The 21,224-nt window shown below is 37.5% G+C and overlaps 1 protein-coding gene across 1 annotated transcript; it reads left to right on the forward strand.

The window, feature by feature from the left end:
* The first annotated feature begins 1,001 nt into the window (after positions 1-1,001).
* LOC139717901 (box C/D snoRNA protein 1-like) lies at positions 1,002-18,371 on the forward strand. Its single transcript, XM_071629387.1, has 11 exons — positions 1,002-1,027; positions 1,404-1,472; positions 2,327-2,433; positions 3,059-3,144; positions 4,191-4,294; positions 4,781-4,849; positions 5,768-5,848; positions 15,876-15,956; positions 16,898-17,022; positions 17,477-17,485; positions 18,211-18,371. Exons 1-11 carry the CDS (start codon positions 1,002-1,004, stop codon positions 18,369-18,371), a joined length of 918 nt encoding a protein of 305 aa, XP_071485488.1.
* The last annotated feature ends 2,853 nt before the right edge of the window (positions 18,372-21,224 follow it).

Here is a 21,224-nt window from a genome sequence, read left to right on the forward strand (position 1 = left end):
CCGATTTTCCTCAAACTCTCATTGATGTGTTCTACTAATATTGCTGCATTCACTCAACCCACATGTCTATGAAGGTGAACTTGTCCTTTAAATCATTTTTACATTGCCATTGATTGGTGTATTTTCCAGACCCCTACGACGCTATGTTGATTTTTTGTTCCCACTCCCAGTTTACTTGAATTAAACTTAAGTTGACACAATAGTTGCTTAATTATTAGATAGCTTACTTCAGTTTCAGATTTTGCAGGCTGTGTACACTGCGATTGCCAATGTTAACGAAGAGTGAGTGGTCCTGAGCAATATTAACATGAAAGTCAACGTCGATATCGTAGCTCCCCGATGACCAATTTGATTCAAATTTATGCGAGTGGTTGGAGATAAGCTAAACTATCCTCTGAAGAGTGTGATTTTGGTGCGATTTGGGTTTCCGGAATTTGAGATATCAACATGGATACGAAGGTACATTAACGCCACACTTTGCTCTTCAAGCCTAGTCAGTTTGGCTTCTGATTTTACAGTGCAGAAATCGCCTCCACATATACACATCAGGGGTCGCACTTAACTTTTTTTTGAACTAGCCAGGCGGACTACTTAGAATCAATTTTGACACTGAAGCAATATTTTGGCTAGCCAGACGGACTAGTAACTTCAGAATTTTATGATTTTTGGCTAGTCCGACGTGATTTTGGGTGGCCAATGGCCAGCGGACCATCGCCAATTTCGAACCCTGATGTGTTTACCCACAGAATATTTTACATTATTTTGTGTGGACCACACTGCAACAAATAATACTAGACTTTATTACGAATAATTTTTCTTCTTCCATCTGTAGTGTATCTTTCGGGATCTAATTGTTAAAATCATAATACCCTTAAGTTGTTCCACATGGAATGCATTTCTCATGTTATCAAGTTATTGTAGATAGTGTCTGCTGAGGACATTAAATTACTAACAAACCAACCAGATCCAGACCGAGAATACTGTCTTAATGTAAAAACATAATGGCCGAGACTGACACATACTCAAAGTATATACAGTGTATTAAATACACTGGTCAATAAGGATGACCATATGGCACATCAGTGGTTGATCTGTTTACTTTCATAGTTTGATCTTGTAGTATCTTGTACATCTACCTTCAGTATAATCCATGTCTAATTCAAAAGAACAATAGTATTATAAGAGTTTATATGATTTCAGAATCATCATTGAAGAGGGTACTTAACATTATATGTTTCAAACTTAAATTACGTTTATAAAATTTAATTTGTTAGTGCTTGTAATCGTAGATTTGTTAGTTTTATTTAAACCAGAGGAAATGCATTCTTGCAGACTTTTTCAATTTCTGACAGTCTTCTCCATTTCTGTCATATTTTTTTCCTGCATGCTTGCACCCAAAACAGGAAGTGCATGGTCTGTGCCTCTGAAAATGCAAAGTATACCTGTCCAAGATGTCGGACAACTACCTGTTGGTAAGAACCCAGTCTTTTGACAAACATAAATTGCTTTTCCTGTGTGTCAAAAAGGCCTTTCCTTCTTTAGGCCTACTATGATTTTTTCATTATGTTTCAGAGAAAAGTATGTTGAACATTACACATCCATTTTTCAAACCAGTAAATTACCATTGTAGTTTTGGGAATAGCTGTGTTCAAGATGATCTATTGTAATAATTGTGGACTCCCTCCCCCCCCCCCCCCAAAAAAAAAAAAAAAAATATATATATATATACATGTATATATATGTATTACGCATATTAGCAGAGCTCCCTAGTTTTTCTGAATCTGTCGTAGGCTCCCCGAAAACTGAGCAAAGTATCCCACCATGTCCTGACAAGAGGATATTAAAGATCTGGTCGTGTGAAGCTTTTGGTCCAATTGAATGGACGTTCAGTTGCTGGCCACTGGGGTGGCTCAGAAAAACAGTTCATTTCCTATCATAGATAATAATAAGCATTCCAGTTGGTATTAATGAATAATCATGTACACGCTGTTCAAGTGCAGTGGTGTCTTTTCAATGATAAAGATAGAGTGTAATCATATTGTTCTGTTGTTTCTCAGTTTTTCAAAAGACATAGAATATTTGTAATGAAGTGTCAACACCATTTGGCAGATTAAGTGTACATTTAATTAAGCAAACATACTGTATCATGAAGTAAGGTCAGTATTCTTACCGCAGATGTGGTGAATGTAATTTCATGCATTACATATCTCATGTTGTCAAAAAAAAAGATATTTGCTGATTGAGTAACATGCATTTTATATTTCACTAGTTAATCTGTGATAATTCATTTCCTGCCTTGTTTGTGTTTATCCTTCACAACTCTCAGTTTAGCTTGTGTAAAGCAGCACAAATCCCAGTCTGGTTGTTCAGGCGTCAGGGACAAGACAGCCTTTGTAGCTGTGAAAGACTTCAGTGAAAATCATCTTCTGAGTGGTATGCCTAATTTCAGCCCAAATGGAAGCTTTGAATTTAGAAAAAATTAAGATGTTTTGGTTTGTCATTAAAATGATGAAGATAGTTGTATAACTCTAATTTTGGTAGTTCTATGTAAGATGAAGCTGCTCTCACATTCTAATGCAATCTACTTCCTTCTTTTTTCTTTGCTGAGTAGTCCATTTTGTACGGTGTTGTCAATTTACACCATTTACCGCTGTATATTATTTTCAAGAATGATATGTGGACAAATTAAGATGTTTTTGCATTCTGGAGAAGAGACTTATTAACTTGTACTTATATATTTTTTTATTTCATTTTTTGTTTTTTTGCTTGGGGGGGGGGGAGGGATTTTCAAGATGTTTACGATAGCATTCACATTTTGAAACTTAGTGCAAGCATTTTCCACATATGCTATAATATATCAATATGTATGCCAAAGTATACACACATGTTATTTTCTTGATGAGTTTATAAAATAACAGTTAAAATTTCAATATCTTTTGGAATTGATAGTTTCCCCAGAGGATGCATTCCATATAGTGTAGAGTTTTTAAATTAAAGCTTATCCATAGATGATGTTATCATGATTTTGTGCTTATAACGAAGTGATTCCGTTTCTCAGACTACAGGTTTCTAGAAGATGCAGACAGGAAGCGCTACAGTGCAGTCGGTGACATCAAGAATAAACCAGGCTTCCTCAATTTCAGAGTGAGTAACATTTCTAACGACATGTATCTGAGCCATTTCAAGTACAGGTATTTAGACTCATAATCAATTAGCTCAGTTGCCTTGGTAGTAACTTCATTCGTACTGTAAGCTATAAGGGGATTATTGTGTTGGTTTATATTACAGCATGATTCTGTGCCATTTATGCAAAAAAAAAAAAAAAAATGAACATAGATTCTATTCTGAAAGGATGACATTTTCCAGTTGATGCATGTGTGTGTGTGTGTGTGTAACGTGTTCCTTTCTATTCTGAGCTCAAAATTTCCTGATCTACATAAGTCGTATATATCCAAATATCCATTTTGTGCAAGAACAATGTAATTGAGATAAGGAGCAGTATCTATGAAACTCACAGAACGCTTTTCACATTCCTGTGTGCAAATAGCCTTAAAATCTCCAAATATATTACAAGTCTAAGCACTCTTTCTCATCACAGGTTGTTCCTGGAAAAAAAGAAGCAAACAACACGATTACTTGAGGTTTTCCCAACATTGCCATAACTTTTACTTCGCATGCAAACTGATTCCAGGTATTGGGGTATATTTGGTAGAAACGGCAGTATCAGATAGACCATTACTAGGTCTGTAGTGTCTGATCTCTCTTAAAGGGGAAGGCTAGTAACTGATCAGTGGGAATCAGTGGAAATGCTGGGGGATGATTGTTCCAATCCTTGTGGGATTCATTCAAGAGTACATTATATATCTATTACTCTGTGAAAATTATTTTCTTCAGAATGTTCTCATATTCAAGTAATGTGCAGTTTAATGTTTCCAGGTAAGCATGCCTGGTCAGTGACGGGGCATTAAACTGCACATTACTTGAATATGAGACCATTCTGAAGCAAATAATTTTCACACAACAATAGATATACAATGTACTCTTGAATGAATCCCATAAGGATTGGAACAATCATCTCCCAGCATTTCCACTGATTCCCACTGATCAGTTACTAGCCTTCCCCTTTAAACTGAAAATACAGCAGGCAATGGCCAACTAGTTTGTAAGTTTGCATTGTTTTGTCCTGACAGTGGAAACTCGTGAGCAAAGAGGCATACAAGAGACACATCAGACTCAGACTTCTGCCCCATCATTTCACCAAGCATCGGGAAAATTCTACCAGCTTCAACAAAAAGTGAGTGCCACGGTCTGTCTATAGGGCATTTATCTGTTGTATTACAAAGAGGTTGACTTCATAGTGTGAGAAAAAAAAAAGATGAGAAGGATTTGCTAGTACAGCTGTACACAGATGACAGATTGTCTTAAAGCTGTCACAGGCTGGCCAGAGATTGATAGTATTATTCACTCATACAAATTTATGATCATTGCAACTAATTGACACATTGGCCTTGATCAGTGTAGATAAACACAGAATATCCAGTGTTTTTAGTGTTGCTGTTGTAAAAACAAATAATAGGCATACATACTCGGGTTGGATCTACGTACTAGACTGCTGAGCTTCCACCCACCAGCCATTGCTGGTTCTGATCCCTCATAACAGTTTGTACTGCATATTCATTCAAGTTGATGTAAATTTTTAATACATCAAATTGTTTTTATTATTGCAACTCATTAATTCATTAATTTGAAGAATCAATGTGTAATCCTTGCTTCCCTGCAGAACTAAACTGATGATGTGGCATGTAAAATGGATCTTCCCTCAAGCAGAAGCTGAGTACATCAACATCAGGTAACAAACAGACAGATTAACGGACAAATCAATGACTGACAGGTCATTTTGATTTTCATCCCCATTTACATGCTTACTTATTTATTTGAGGAATTGAATGTGTATGGTATACTCTGCACACAAAGTAGTTATGATTAGATAATCCCCAGGTGTTACTGAAACCTCAGGACCTGGCGAGGGTTCACCTCATTTTCTACCCCTGTGTTAGTCACGTGTTAGTCACATGTCGGTCACATGTTTGTGTCTCAGACCATCTATTGAAACACACAACTTCCAGCACAGAATTTAATGGCTATCATGTAGGTTTAATACATAATGCCTCCTGCCAACTTTGTGGTCCAATTCTATACTCCCGTCAACTGCTCCTCTGATTTTGGTTGAATCAAATAAACATTTCAAGTCAATTTCATCCTGAATAAGTTGGATGAGTGGGAAGAATAATCATCATAGTGAACTATGTCTCGAATGAGGAAAATGATCATTAATGCAGAGGGGTGAAGATGTACCGCGGCTGATTTTTTTACCAGCTTCTCCATGTTCAAACTTTCCATTGCAAGCTGTAGAGCATATGAGCGACATGCAACATAGTCACTATTTTTAATTCTAGATGGATTGCTGTAAAAGTGGGTATTTCCTGAGCGAGTAATTTTTCGCATTCTGCCGAGTAAGATGACTCTCGTGTCTTTTTGATTCCGCAGAATCAAGACATTACATATAACAAGCAAAATCTGCATAGTGGTGTTTATTTTCATACTAGTTTCTGCTCATGTAAAATGTGCAAAAAAAATCCACATTATTGTAAAAATGTCCACTTTAACAGTATGTGAAGGTGTGGCCATGAATTTGAACTCACTGGCAAAGAAGGGAAGATTTCTGATACTGGCAATGGTCTCCTCCACTCTCTCTTTCACAAAACAGACTTCAAGAGACAGTTACATTAAAAGAAGCACTGTGCAAATACATCCATCCAGAGACTGCAGATCCAGTCATTAGACAAAGGTAAGAAAAAGAAAACATTGCTATTTTCCAATTGCATTTATATGTTTTTGTTCTTGCTTGAATATTGACATGCTCAGTCACACTATGCATTAGTAAACACTCTTCAGGTACTTAAACTAAACCACAAGTGCCTTTAACAGATGTTTTATCATTCAGAAGTCAAAATTGCTATCTGTGTTGATTCGGGAAGTGAACTTGGCATCATGAAATTCAGTCTTATTAACATGTAGGGTTGCTACAAACTTTTGAATGTACAAGGATTGATTTCTGTAAAGGAGGCTCAGGTGCAAGGTATATTATATTTCAGATATGTACGCCAAATTATTTATTTTCGATATGATTCATGTTGGCCTTTGTAAACCTTCTACTTTGAGAAGCATTTTCAAAATACAACTTTGCTGAAATCTATTCATTGAAATTTTTTGGTGTTTATTCAGATTTTGGTAATGTTTCCAGCACTCATACTCTGATTTCAGATGTTTTCCATTAACTGTTTTTATTTTTACTTTTTTGCAAAGCAAAGCCAAACTGAAAATGTGAAAAAAAAAGTATAGAAGCAAATATCTGGTATGAGCCCTCACAGTTTTCTGATTTTGCTGAAGGGAAAAGTTGTCATTAAAGGGATGGTATAGTTTTGGTTGAGGTGGGGGATTCAGATATAAACTTTTGGTGAGATAATTAGAAACCACTTATGAAATATAAAAGAGCATACAATTTTAAGGGGATTTCAAAGTTTATTTGATGAAAGTCAGTTTTGAAATGGCTGAGATATCCAAAAACAAAGTAAAACAGAGTGTTCCTAACAAAAAGTGGGTCCCACCTTTATCAGGACCTCTTGTTTCTGGATATCTCAGCCATCTCAAAACCAATTTTCATGAAATAAACTTTTAGTTCCTGTTAGAATTGTATGCACTTTCATATTTCATAAGAGGTTTCCTCTTTATCTTACACACAAAAAAGTCAGAAACGTAAAGTCCCATTCCAACCAAAACTATACCATCCATTAAAGGCGCATAGTCCTGGTAGTGTAGAGGGCACTGTTGATGATACTGCCAATCACCGTTAGCATTGATACGAAAATTGCCGAAGTCGAGCTGTCATCAAGAGTAAAGCGTGTAGATGTTGCTAGGTAACGTTGCCTTCGTTGTCTTCTCTGTGCATCATGCAGTCTGTAGTAATGCCAGGGTGCGTGCATATGTGCTTCTTAGTATGACATCACAAAAGAAGTTTGCTAAAGCTGTCATCCCCCTCAGCCGAATCATGAGCCGAACTGTGATTGGACCACTGACTACAGTGGATAGGACTTCTTCGGACTCGGGGGGGGGGGGGGGGGGGGGGGGGTATGGGCCAAAGCGTAAGCGCTAAAGAGGAGTCGATAGCGTAGGTCTCTTTAGGAAACTTGCGCTGTGCGCCCGCATACGCATTTGACTAAACCACTGGGACCATGTGCCTTTAAGGAGTGATATGTTCTCATGGTGAGCCTGTTTCAGTAGCAAAGGAACAGTGTATATGGTAGAGTCTACACAGATCTTTTCCATGATTGAAAAGAAGACATTATACACCTGGCTGCAAGATTTGAAATGGAGATCACATTTTCAAGGACACAATTTGAAGACCTTTGTTTATGCAATCTGTGTAATTGTGTTGCACAGTCAGAATTGCTGTTACAAATTATTGTTTGATTAATTCATGACATATGCAATTTGCAGCTTCCGTCTGGTGTTTTCAGCATACTTCCAATGTAATGTTGCCTTTATTAATGCTGCAGTTTAATTAATCAATTGCTTCACTGCATAATGAATTACAGTGTATCATTGGGAGCTTGCAGATTTCATTGACACATGCCCTTTGGTTAGCATTATTGTAAAGCTACTGTTCACAGTAGGCGTTTTCACATCAGCCCGATGTTTCGAAATAGCGCGCTATTTTCTGACTTGGGAAATTAACCCAATCACGAAATAGCGCGCTATTTGATAATGTGAACACAAATTAGCGCGCTAATTATATCGCTCTGATTGAGAAAATTTCTCGAGTCCAACTCGGGAAATTTCTGAAATAGCGGGATAACATAGCGAACTAGCGTGCTATTTGATAATGTGAAATCGCCTCAAGAAATTAGCGCGACGCATCCCATAATCCCATCATGCCTAGCGTGTGTGACCCGATACTGTTTGCGCATGCTCAGCTGTCGAATTAGCTCGAAAAAAATTTCTAGCTAATTCTCTTCGGGCTGGTGTGAATAGGAAATGAAATAGCACGCTAATTTGCGATCGCGAAAAATGTCTCGAGCTTGGATTTTTATCGGGCTGATGTGAAAACGCCTTTATATGATAGCTTAGTTAAGTCCCTGCATATTGATTTTCTGATCTTATAGAATGTGTTGAGAAAATTCTTTGGTCTCAGTGGTTGAGAGCTGTGTGTTGATTTTTACTAACACTGTTTTGCCTCACTTACTCTGTGGCACAGTATAGCCACTGTAAACATGTCATTGTGTACCTTTGCATATTGGCTACATTGTAGCTAACCATGCATCAGTAAATTTACCTAGTACAGCCAAGCCTACAATGCACATCCAGTAAATTGGTCCACTGCTTCCAAGAAAGCATGGCATCTATGGCAAGCCAAAGGGAAATGCATCCAGTAGATTTGCCATCAGCTTACATGATCAAGAAATTGATTTCTAGCAAAAATGTGTCCCCAGTTCTCTAAAACAGTAGGAATAATGTGGATATGGTTACTATGGACTCCAGCCTAAACTCACTCAGCTTTGCCTCATGTGTTAAACATTCAATAATAACCTTACACACTCAATTCTTACTGACACACTCAGACCTGTGCATCATTTGTATACTGCTGATCTATCAATTTTTCAGAATCCAGCTTTTATGTAATATAGAATTTGCCTGTTAAGTGTAAAAGATAACCCATAGAAGACAACAGCTCCCCCCCCCAAAAAAAAAAAAAAAATCCTCATTAGTGAAACATTTTTAAAGGAAACTACCATAACACACTTTAAAAAAGAAAGAAATTGTGTGTGCATGCATTCAAACACAATGGTGTAGATGCAAAAATATTCGTGGTAAATTGATTTTCATGTATTTCGTGTTTATTTTGGCTAGTGCGAATTCTAAAACCTGTGATAATATCTTCAGTTTACTCTGCACATTGTGAATGAGTTGGCAATTGTGCAGGGTGAATTCAAGGACCTGCAAATATGTTTCTGAGCTGCTCAGCGCGAAAAATTGATTGCGCGAAAAATTGATTGCGTGAAAATATCAAAATTTACAGTAGGTCAATTCAAAATGCTGTAGAACCATACTTCATAAGAAAAAGTTATTACATTTTTACATTTGAACAGGTTAGATTTTTATGTTTAAAACTGGCATTTGTGAGATTATAGATATCAGTGGATTTTGAAATAATTGTAGAGTTGGTGAGATATATTCTGCTACAGGTACTACAATCACCACACACACACACACACACACACACACACACACACACACACACACACGCACACACACACACACACACGCACACACACACACACACAAACATTCATACACAGTGAAGGAATCTTATAAAACATTTGATTGCATATCATTTGTACAAAGTACTACATGCGGTTCTTCACGTTTGTTGCATTATAACCAAAGTTGTATACAGGTGTATTGTGAAGTTACGCTGTATATACTTCAGACATATGGATGTTGGTCAATGTATGGAGATATTCCTCAAGGCATAGAATATATTCCTACATATTTCTACAGCTTCCCCCTTTCCTCCCCCCCCCCCCCCCCCCCAAAAAAAAAAGACATCAGCTAAGACAAGCAGGAAGGTGGCGGATGCTTTGGAAAAGGGATATTTAGCCTGCTTACCAATACTCACAGTGATCATTTTATTGAGTATGACTCATGAGCAGATATACTAAGTGATGCATTGAACAGTGACGGTATTGATTGTTTGGGAATAAACAAACATTATCAGTATAGTGTCATCATCATCATCATCATCAGTGCCCCACCCTCAAGTTATTTTCATCATATTCTGCCACAAGCTCTGGGTCAGTGTGCTCACCTTTCACCCCGCCCCTCGGGGCAGTGAATATCATTTCTCAACATATTTTTTCTTCCTTCCCTCTTTTTTTAATGCTGATAGTTGGGATGAAATTGTCATCATTCCGTTTACTGACATCTAGACCAAGTCCCCCCCCCCCCCCTCGCCTTAGCGATTTGATATTTCATGTGTTACGCCCTTTCTGACTGAATAAATTGAGTGATCCGGATTCCTGGCCAGAGGGCTGTCATAGAATTTCCCCACCCTAGATATCCTGGCTTGACCCAGATATGTACATGTTTGTAGGTATATATAGGAGTGAGTGTACATATTTGCCCCTAAGATACCAGGGGATAAGGTGCTGAGAAAAGTGCATCAGCGTAACTGCAGCATAATTTATGTGTAATCAGTGGCTGTCCCATGGACTAGGAATCAAAGTTGTCACAGGAGTTAAAGGGATGGTATAGTATTGGTGGAGGTGAGGATTGGGATTTTAACTTTTTGTGAGATAGCAGGAGACTACTTCTGAAATAATATAGAGCATACCATTCTAAGGGGAATTATAAGTTTATTGGATGAAAATTGGTTTTGGAATGGGTGAGACATCCAAAGACAAAGTAAAACAAAGCGATCCTAATAAACAGTAGATCATACTTTTTCTAGGATTGCTTTGTTTTGGATATCTCAGCCATTTCAAAACCAATTTTCATAAAATTAGCATTGAATTCCTCTTGGAATTACATACTCTCTCATATTGCATAAGAGGTTTCTCATTATCTTATCAAAAATGTTAGAAACCTGAAATCATGTTACAACCAAAAGTATGATTCTTTTAATATACAAGCAGATGTATGCATAGCATAATATTATTCTTTCTTTTTCTCTCTCTCTTTGACCCTCTCTCTCTCTTTCACCCTCTTTCTCTCTTTCTTTCTTCCTAATACTTGCATTCCCAGGGACCCGTTTTATCAAAAGCTAAAATCGATTTTAAATTTCCTTACCACACAGGCTGCCATAGACTTACAGTTGAAATTAACTATATAATCAATTCTAAATCTTCATAAAACACAGCCTAGCTCTATTTTCATTCCCGGCAATCTTTATTTAGCTTCATTATTGATATCTTTGATTTCCTTTCTCATATCATCCGTTTCTCGCCTATTTCTCCCGTCTTTCTTTCTCTCTCACATTTTCTCTTTCATTTTACATTTGTTCATCCGCCTCTCCATCTCCATGTCTCTTTCTTCTCTCTCTCTCTTCCTCTTTCTCTTCCCTTCCTTCCCTCTCTCTCTCTCTGTCACATGACCAAATCTCTCAGCTCATTTCAGTCATCGGGATATCTGCTATTTTTGTACTTGATTTTGTCCCTTCCTCCCAGACTGTGCCCATCTAGGTAATTGAATAGAAGGTGTATTGATTTGCTACTCTGGGATATGGCCTGATGTAGCCAGTGCTATGTACACCTAAACAGACATCATGGATATTCTAGTGGGCAAGTCCAAGATAACACGCGTGTTACGTATGGGACATTCAGAGACTTTTATGACCTGAAAAATAGTGTTAATGGCTTTTGACCATATTAAACTTTATCATGGTGATTGATATCTAGGAGAAGTATGATCATGCAAAAAATGGAGAAAAATGACCTTCACATTTATATTCTAGAAGAGAAAATATGTGCCGTTACGTATGGGACCAGAAAATTTTTGTTTTTTTGAACATTTTTTTCAACCTCAAAACTCTCTGAAAGTATTTCATTCTACAACTTGTAACTCACTGTGATGAAAGTCACAACACTCAAGATTATAACAGGTAAGTTTTGTGTCATTAGGTAAAAAGTTCTAATTACAGGTTCTAATTAAAGACAGACATGACGTGTTACGTATGGGACAGTTACGTATGGGACAGTTTGTCCCCCATTCATTTAGTGTGTGAAGAACCATGTTTATGGGTATTTTGCATAATTATTGAAGTAAAATCAGTTGAAACTACTCAAATACTGATCCAGATTGTCAAGGAAACAATATTTCCCAAATATTCACCATCCTAATCATATTCAATCATATTTTTATATTTTTATGGCCAACCTGAGTATGCATGCCCCTTGTCCCCCATTCGTTTAGTGTGTGGAAAGACATGTTTATGGGTATTTTGCAAAATAATTTTGCAAAATACCCATAAACAAATTTTTGCATAATTATTGGAATGGAATCAGTTGACACTACTCAAATACTGATCCAGATTGACAAGGGAACAATATTCCCCAAATATTTACCATCATAATCATATTTAATCATATTCTATATTTTTATGACCAACCTGAGTATGTATGCCCTATTTTTATCACGATAGTTACTACTGAAAACTTGAATAGTTGAAGGTGTTTACTTCCATTGATGAAGGGCAGTTTGCCATTTCGTTTCAATAAAAAACAACTTGACACAAGAAATATTAATTTTTATAAATAAGCAATACCTGCTGCGTGGAACCCCAGTGATCGAATAGATTACCCATGAATTTTGTCGTGGCTATTATTGAAACCTGAATAAGGACAATTTGTGTATCACTTGCAATAAAAAAAAAATCATTTTACTTTATATTCTGTTTAAATATTTATATCACAACCATTTCAACTTGGATCTCCATCACTAAACTTTGAATTCCTCTAGTCTTAGGATTGTATGCTCTTTAGTAATTCATATAATTAGTTTCCAATCATCTCATTAAAAGTTGAAAACTGAATCCCCATTTCTACAAAAAAAAAAACTATACCATCCCTTTAATGCTGATTTTTCATTGTGTATTTTGCCATTTTCCCCTCCCCCTTTCTGAAAATTGTTCAGTCAAGAACATGTATTGTTTAAAGTGTCTATAACTCAAAAAGTAGCTACAATGTTGGGATGCTTTCTTCAGGATGATTGACCATTTGTGTACTGAGAGACCTTCCCAGCTAGCTACATGCATTCATATGCATTATGTATGAGGATGTCCCATACGTAACGCATTTGTCCCATACGTAACATTATTTCAATGCCTAATAAAAAATATTCCTTTTACTGTTTTTTCTTTTTTCTATGGTATTTAATTTCTCTAAACAATAAATTAGAACTTTCCAAAAGGGCATTAATATAACCTTAGCAATTTCAGAAAAAACCTAAAAAAATGACCTCAATTTGTTACGTATGGGACATGTCACGATAGGACACGAGCTAATTTGCATAATCATTTTCATAATCCCTAAATTTTCATACCAAGTTAAACTATTTGATGAACTTCTTATGTCCACATATTAATCAAATATCATTTGCTTTCCTTTGAATTAATATAAATTTTTATAAATGTCCCATACGTAACGCTGTGTTTCACATTTATGCAAATGAAGCCCTTGAAATTTGCATAAATTTATGTAATATAATTTTTTCCTCCATGGAAATCAAAACTTCAACTCATAAGCTTCAAAATGATACCAAACATGTCAATATTGAGCAAAGATGAAATTTTGCCTTCTGAGGGGACCTTATCTTGGACTTGCCCTAGTATGCCTATAGATGGTGCGTAAAGTTAGAGCATGTATGCTGGAAGGATGAACAGATATATTTTGTCCTTGATTTGCTTTTCCTTTTCCGTGCAAGGAAGTCTGAAATGTTTTACTTTTCATATTTCTGATGTGGATATGTTTAACTCATAAGTTCTTTCAAATAGTATGCACCTGCAGATTGAATTATTAGGGGAATACAGATATATACACACATATTATTTTCTGTATGTCGAACCAAAACTCATGCTCTGAATATTTCAATCCGAAATATTTCAAGGTCTATTGGAATAAAAACAATTACAGAGGATCTGTAATATGCTTGTATTTTCTTTATTACACACATTCAATAGATATAATTCACTTGTAGTTTTACAATATATGTAGATAAGAACCACCTGATTTTTTTTAAGTGTCTTTCATTGGCCTTATGTATGTTATCTTTAGTTATGGTCAACTGGTCATACTGTAGTCTTTTTTACAGCTGATATCACTACCTTGATGGCTAAGAAGAAATATGATGATATCTCAAATTATCCTCTGTAATTTCTCTGAAATGTTCAATCTTTCTTCATTTTCCTGATGAGGGAAATTGCCCATATGCCCATTGTGTTGGTTATTACACACAGATACGACTTGGTTGTGGTGCCCAGGGGTGCCAAATACAAATCCAGCAGTTTGTTGAATCATCACTATTTTTTTTTCCCCAGTTGCTGAATCCTGGGTTACTGAAAAGGGGGAAAGCAACCATAACTGCCTTATATGCACAAAGATTTTGTAGCAGTGATGAAAAAAAAAAGAGAGAGAAAAAAAAAGAAAAAATATCTATGTATTCCTATTAATTATGGATCTTAGGTGTCCCAATGTAAATTGAGAATTGAATTTTGTTTGTTATCGAAAATGGAATTCCAAGTGTCGGTTTCTTTCGTTTATTAAATACAGTACATTTAATGCAACAGGACCTATGGTTAAAGTGTGTACACTTTCTTTGCATTCCCTCTAAACCATGTAACTTTGACAAGCATTTTTGCCATGATTTTTTAATCAATGATATCTTCATAGGAAAAGATCAGAAATCACCTACCACTTCTTTTACAGATCAAATGAGCCATCAGAACTTCTTTCCCTGTTATTCCCTCGCTCAATGATTATTGGAAAAAAAAAAAAGTATTACCATTATTATAGTACACCTGACTATAGATACGTTGAACACAGCTTAACAGTGGTGAATTGGAATAGTTAACGCCAATTGCCAAACTTTGGCCACCATGATAGCAATGTGTAACTGTACATCTTGTGAAGACAAAATCTCCGTAATCCTGTGTCTGATGGTACCCCGGAGTAAGATGGACGACATCATGTCTTTCATTGGTGTCACAGTGTCGGTAGCGCGTCTGCCTCCAGATCCAAAGGACTCGGGTTCAATTCTCGAGTCTAACTGAGCAATGTTGTGTGTAATCATACCGTCCCCTCTAGTAAGAGGCAAACACTCTGTCCCTCGGATAGGACATAATATTGAGGTCCTTAGTGAGACAGTAACAACTCATGCACGTTATGATCCCGCTTTATTCATTCACCGCAAACAGCATAACTCGGTGAAGTGGTCCCGCCTCCCACTTAACTAGACCCCCATAGAAGACCAGCTAGTGCAGCTGAATATGGGCTACTCAGCCGTCTCCTCAGATGGAAATGAACAAACAAGCAAACAAACAAATCCTGATTTTGATGTGTAAATTTTGGCAGCTCTGATAATGTTGACATGTTGCATACACATGTATTGTTCCTGAGTTATCATTAGCCGGGTTCACACGTACACCAATTAGCGGGATACAAATCTCGAGATTTGCACCCGATCGTCATCCCGAGTTTTTTGCAGTGTGGACAGAAAAAACCCAAAAATTAGCGGGATAAGCATCGCGATGCTAATCCCAAGAAATCTTGCGCTGGTTCATCAATTAGCCAGATAATTGGCCCCGCGCTGGTACGTGTGAACAGTTGGAATTAGAATCTCGAGTTTTTATATCCCATCATGCAATGCGCACATCACTACAGCAAGGCCTCTGCAAAGAGGTCCTTCACCTCTTTGGCGCAACAAAACAACGGCACGCGAACCACACCACTGACGCGTAAAAGACAATGGGCAAAGGGAAGTGCGCACAGGCAGTGATAGAGAAGGGCACTGCGTGACCCAGTTTGCAGGCTTTGCTGTTATCTCTATCGGCAATTAGCGGGATAATTCGGAACGTGTGGACGCTCGCCAAAGTAGCGGGATACCGATCGCGATCCCTATCCCGCTAATTTGGTACATGTGGACGCTCGCAAAAAAACTCGAGATATGGATCGCGATCATCATCCCGCTATTTTGTACGTGTGAACCCGGCTATTGTATGTCATATTATTATTCTCTCTAGCCATGCTCTCTTCTCCTGTGTACAGGCTAAAGAGATACTGCTCGTGTGGAGTTGACAATGTACAGGTGTTTATGAAGGTGGAGAACCAGCCAGCCAATGTCTTGAGGTGTGTTATCTTTTCTCTCTTTCTCTCTCTCTCTCTCTTTCTCTATCTGTGAATGTGATTTGTGTCTCTTTCAACTAGGGAAGTAAAGCAATGTATTCAAGGATAAGTTCAACTAAATAAGTGATTTCACATACAGTGTAACAGGTGTATATGGACAGTCTATTTATGTTAACAGACATATCTTGTCCAAAATACAATCAAATTGTGAAGTTCTTGTGATGAATTCAATGTGTGGTATGCAGGTAGATTTGTTTGAACCTATTAGCCAATGCTCTGAATACAGTAAGCCAAATATTGTTGTCAGCTACTTGTCACGTAGATTATAGATTTATAATTTTGAGTAGACTTCTTGTCCTTGTAGACGCTACAAGCAGAGTCCAGCCTACATATGTCTGGTGCTAAAAGTCAGTACTTCATGTCATATGTGTTGAATATTCTTAACAAGTTTTTATTATTCATGGCTTGAAATTACATTGATCTTTAAAATTTGTTGTGATTACTGCACAAGGGATACAGGGTTTGGCAATCTGTGATACAGTGACGATTATAAACTGGGATAAAGGGATATGATGATGATGATGATGAAACAGCATTAAGCATTTGAATGGCGCCATTTATCTGTAGAAACATTCAAAGGCGCCCAGCTCCCAAAAAGTGTCACACATCATTCAGAAAGTTGCTGGAAAAGATAAGTCTTCAGTGCAGACTTGAATGTATAGAGGCTGCTGCAATTCCGAAGCTGGACTGGTAGAGAGTTCCACAGACGTGGTGCAACAGAAGAGAAGGCTCTATCCCCATACATCTTTAGGCGGGTATTGGGAACATGGAGAGTCATGATAATGTTTGGCTATGAAAAGCAGACCAAACAGGGCATACATTGTATTACCACACTTCTCTGACATGCAGAGCAAACACTTTCTCAATGCTCCATATCTCATCAGGTATCACCAGCTTTCCCTGAATAGGACGTTGAAGGACAATCTGGTCGAAAAGTGTCTGGTGGAGTATCCCACAATGCACGTGGTGCTTCCTGAGAATGCTGCCCAGTATCCGTTGCTAACCGCAGGCAAGTACGCACTTGATTCAAGGATGAATAAAGACCCTGGAGAATATCCCATTTAAACAAAGGCAGGGAAGTAGAGAGCCAAAGTGCTTAAAAGTTTAGAAGAGAATTCTTCAATGCAGTCTGTCAAGACAATCAAGGCCATAGAAGCGTCAACACATCCCCAAACATGGTGTCCCATTTGGGCATCCGAATATACAGCAGCTGTGTGTTTGCATGAGTTTACCGTCATTTTAAGAAAACTTGAGCAAAATGTAGGGCTATTGTGATCGTTGCCATATCAGCACATCACCTTATATGGTGTCCCATTTGGTCATCTGGAAATAGCTGTGTGTTTGCATGAGTTTGCTATCTTCTTAGGAGAACTCACAATTTGTCTCCTACGTTGTACATTAAATTTTCCCACATTGCGGGAAGATTCAATCCCCTCATGAATGTTCTCTGTGTACATCTCAAGGACAAAGAGGTGAGGAGTTTATTCTCAACACAAAGTTAATAAGTGTTATGGTCAGTTACTCACCGGTGTCGCCCTGGAGTGAAGCGTATATGGCATTCATGTTGTATACTTAAAGAAGGCAATTTATATATAGGTCCTCCTGTGACGTAATTCCAGGGCTCTGTTGCATAAGTAGATGCAATAAAACATAAGTTAGAAAATCAAACATAAGTCAGGTATCAGCCAATCAGAATGGCAGAGTGGAGTATTCAGAGACTTGTGTTTGATTTTCTGACTTATGTTTGATCTCAACTTTTGTGCAACAGAGCTCTGGAGAGTTACTGACATTCAATAATCAAGTGTTAGGCTGAGATGAGAGGTGCTAGGTCTCTGGCATCAGTTATCAGAAGGTTTCTTCTTTCTTTTTGTAATTTATTCATAGTAGAGATGATAGTGATCATCTGGGCTTGAAGGAAGACTAGTGACCACCCCCCCCCCCCCTGAAATACGATGCGAGCACAGCAAACCTTTTTTTTTTTTGCAAAACATGAAATTAGCCCCCTTTTCCAGTAGTCTAATTTGCTTTATGCTCACAGATATCCGTAGATAGCCACTATAAACAATAGGTTGATGAAGCTGATACAGTTGATATTTGCCTGCAGTTTTAATTGATTTCCCTACTGAGTACATCGAGTTTTAAATGTTCATCTTTTTTTTACTTTTCTGTGTGCTATTTATACTGTTTCATCTTGCAGGGATTTCAGTTGCTGGCTGTGGGCAGGGCTTGAGTCAAACTGTTGAAGAAAAGGAAGAGGGAGAGGTGGAGGAGGAGAAGAATGAGAAGGAGGCAGAAGAAGGAGAACATACTCAAACAACTCAGCTGGCAGTGTCACATGACATCCAGCATGTCACATGATCAAAATCGACCATGAAACATTCATCACCCAACGTTTTGTTTGTGTCTTTTATTTATATGCTCACTTCACATTATTTGTTCACTTGAATTAGGGGTTTTGTGATGACACCATACTCAAGATCTGCAAGACCAGCTGATAACCTGAATTACCTGAATTACCTATGATGATGATGCCCTTTGAGTCAAAGACTTGTAGAGAGCCGTTCAACAGATCTAATCCTGAAACTGCAAAGTTCAATGTGATGTATCCACAGGGCGATCAATTTATACAATCTTGATTAGATTTATTACGCTTCTGTTTCCAGTGCTCGATGACTTTAGACTTGAAGGCGTTAAGTGATGTTGCCTCCACAGTAGCATCACAAAGACTTCCATGAATAGAGGCTTATACAAATGATGCATGTCAATGAGGACACTTGAAAGAATTACCCACACAAGGTATCTTTGGAACAGCCAAACATTTGGACTGTTTTGAAGGTTCCGAGTGTGAGTATCATAAATGTACTAATGCCCGAGCAAAATAATGTGTACAGTGTTATTTGCTTTGTAACATGATGAAGCAGATTCTTGTCATTTGATAAATCACCCTCATCGCGAGTAAATAAAACAACAAATCAGACCCTGTCACCATCAGGACATGGAAGTGCTAATGACCGGTCATTATTCTTCATTATATACCTCATATATAGATTCCTCTCATCTGATTGGTTGAAAATGGAGTCATGAAAATAGCTGTGCCCCATTTTTGATCAAAATAGCGTCATGATTCACTCTGTCCGGGGCATAGAATCAACTGTGCCCTGTAAATAGGTTTGGAGACAGTCGCAACATAGATCACTCATATGTACGCACCAATGATACGACCGCCACGCTGTCGATCAGCGTTGATTACGAGTGCTGTAAAAGAGACTAGAATCTATATTTTTGGTATCTATATTTCGGAATCTATATTTACGGTATATAAAACAAATAATGACAGCTTGATATTCGGGGCACAGTTAAGATTATGTAGGCCCTCGGTGATGTGAAAACCATAACTATGCCCTCAGCTTCGTTTCGGGCATAGTTATGGTTTTCACATCACCTTGGGCCCATAATTTTAACTGTGCCCCTCATAGCAGTCATTATTTGTATACTAATGACTGGTTGTAAGCAAATTTACATGTCATGCAAAATAAGTGCCTGGTCATGTGTATGCCCTCTACCAATCATTTGATTATGATCTGCTCCATCATCTTTTAATAATCAATATCTGATACGTGGTCATGTATAAGATGGTAAGAAATGAAATCAGAAGCCACAGAAAGTGAATTTTCTTAGCAGTTAGGAAGTCATGCCCCTTGACGTTTCCAAGGTCTATACATGTACACATGTATTCTCTACGAGCAGTAATCATGATGTAAGAACAGGACCACAAGCAGAAAACCAAAACATCCACCACACTACAAAACAACTCACACAACACTGCTTCTGACAGCATCCACATTACCACAAAACAACATGTACAAAACCTTTTGTTATAAGAAAACGCACATATGAAAGTGATTTGATTATGTACATGTAATTTAATAAGACTTCAAAGAAATGTCCATTCTCCTTTTTGATTCCACTTCTTGTATTTAAGAGAGCTTGATCATTCCCAAATTATACCAAAATATTTAACCAATGATAAATGGCATAGATGTGAGTGTCATAAGGAACGACACGGAGATAATCTACATTTCTTGCATACATCTGTTATGTGTGTAGATACAATGTATGTATAATTTATATGTGTGCATGTATAAATTAATGTGTACATGAATACATCTACATTCATATGTACATACATACATTTGTACATGTATACAGTGCACTCCCGTTATAACGAAATGCTCGGGACCGGCAGTTTTCTTTCGTTATAACGAAATTTCGTTATAACCGAACAAATACAATATATAACGAAAACAAGGAAACCACGTATATATATCATATTCTGTTTGCTGAATACTCATCATACACTGGAAAGCTATGTGAAATGTGATGGGATAACTGTATTACAATAACAAACGCGAGTTCCCGTCAGAAACTGTGCGTGACACAAGGAGCGAACACACAGTGGTGTGAAGCGTTCACCCATGCAAAGATGCTATAAATGCTTGTTCCGCTACGTATTTTCGAAACCAGTTCGTATTTCGTTATAACGGAGCACATTTCTTTTGTTTTTCTTTGTCTGTGGCGCTCGGAAAAGACTTCATTATAACGGAAATTTGCTATAACCGTGTTCGTTATAAGCGAATTTTGCACCATAGACTTTAATGGTGATAATTTTGGAACCAGAAGATTTACTTCATTATAATGAAATTTCGTTATAACCATGTTTGTTGTAACGGGAGTGCACTGTATGTTTAGTCCAGCATGACACAAGTAAAAGATGAGACAAAATCTGTTTCACAAATTTATTTTATACAGTTAATAAAATATTGATTATCTCCTCTTGCAGTATCAGTCTCTCTATGATACAATTTTTATTGGTCACTGTGTATTGAAAAAAAAAACGAGGAGTGTTACTCTTTGTAGAAGCAAAGGGGATGCATACAGCGAGAGAGAGAGAGAGGGGGGGGGGATATGAATAGATGTTAGAAAGCTAGAAATAGAAAGATAAGGATGTAAGTCAAGGAGAGAGGAAAGACAAATTATGCATCATAGTGTGTCTAAGTCCAGGGTTTAAGTGTGCTTACACATACAAATGCTCTTGAATGCACACACGTACATACACACATACATATAACTTTTACAGTTTTGCGCAAATCAAGAAAGGGGGAGGGATGAGGAATAGGTGATGAGGGTATGACAGCTGAAACAAAAGTGCTG

The sequence above is a fragment of the Diadema antillarum genome, unplaced genomic scaffold (assembly GCF_040938485.1).
Source record: "Diadema antillarum isolate AM-2024a unplaced genomic scaffold, OU_Dant_1.0 scf00000085, whole genome shotgun sequence".
Lineage (NCBI taxonomy): Eukaryota > Metazoa > Echinodermata > Echinoidea > Diadematoida > Diadematidae > Diadema > Diadema antillarum.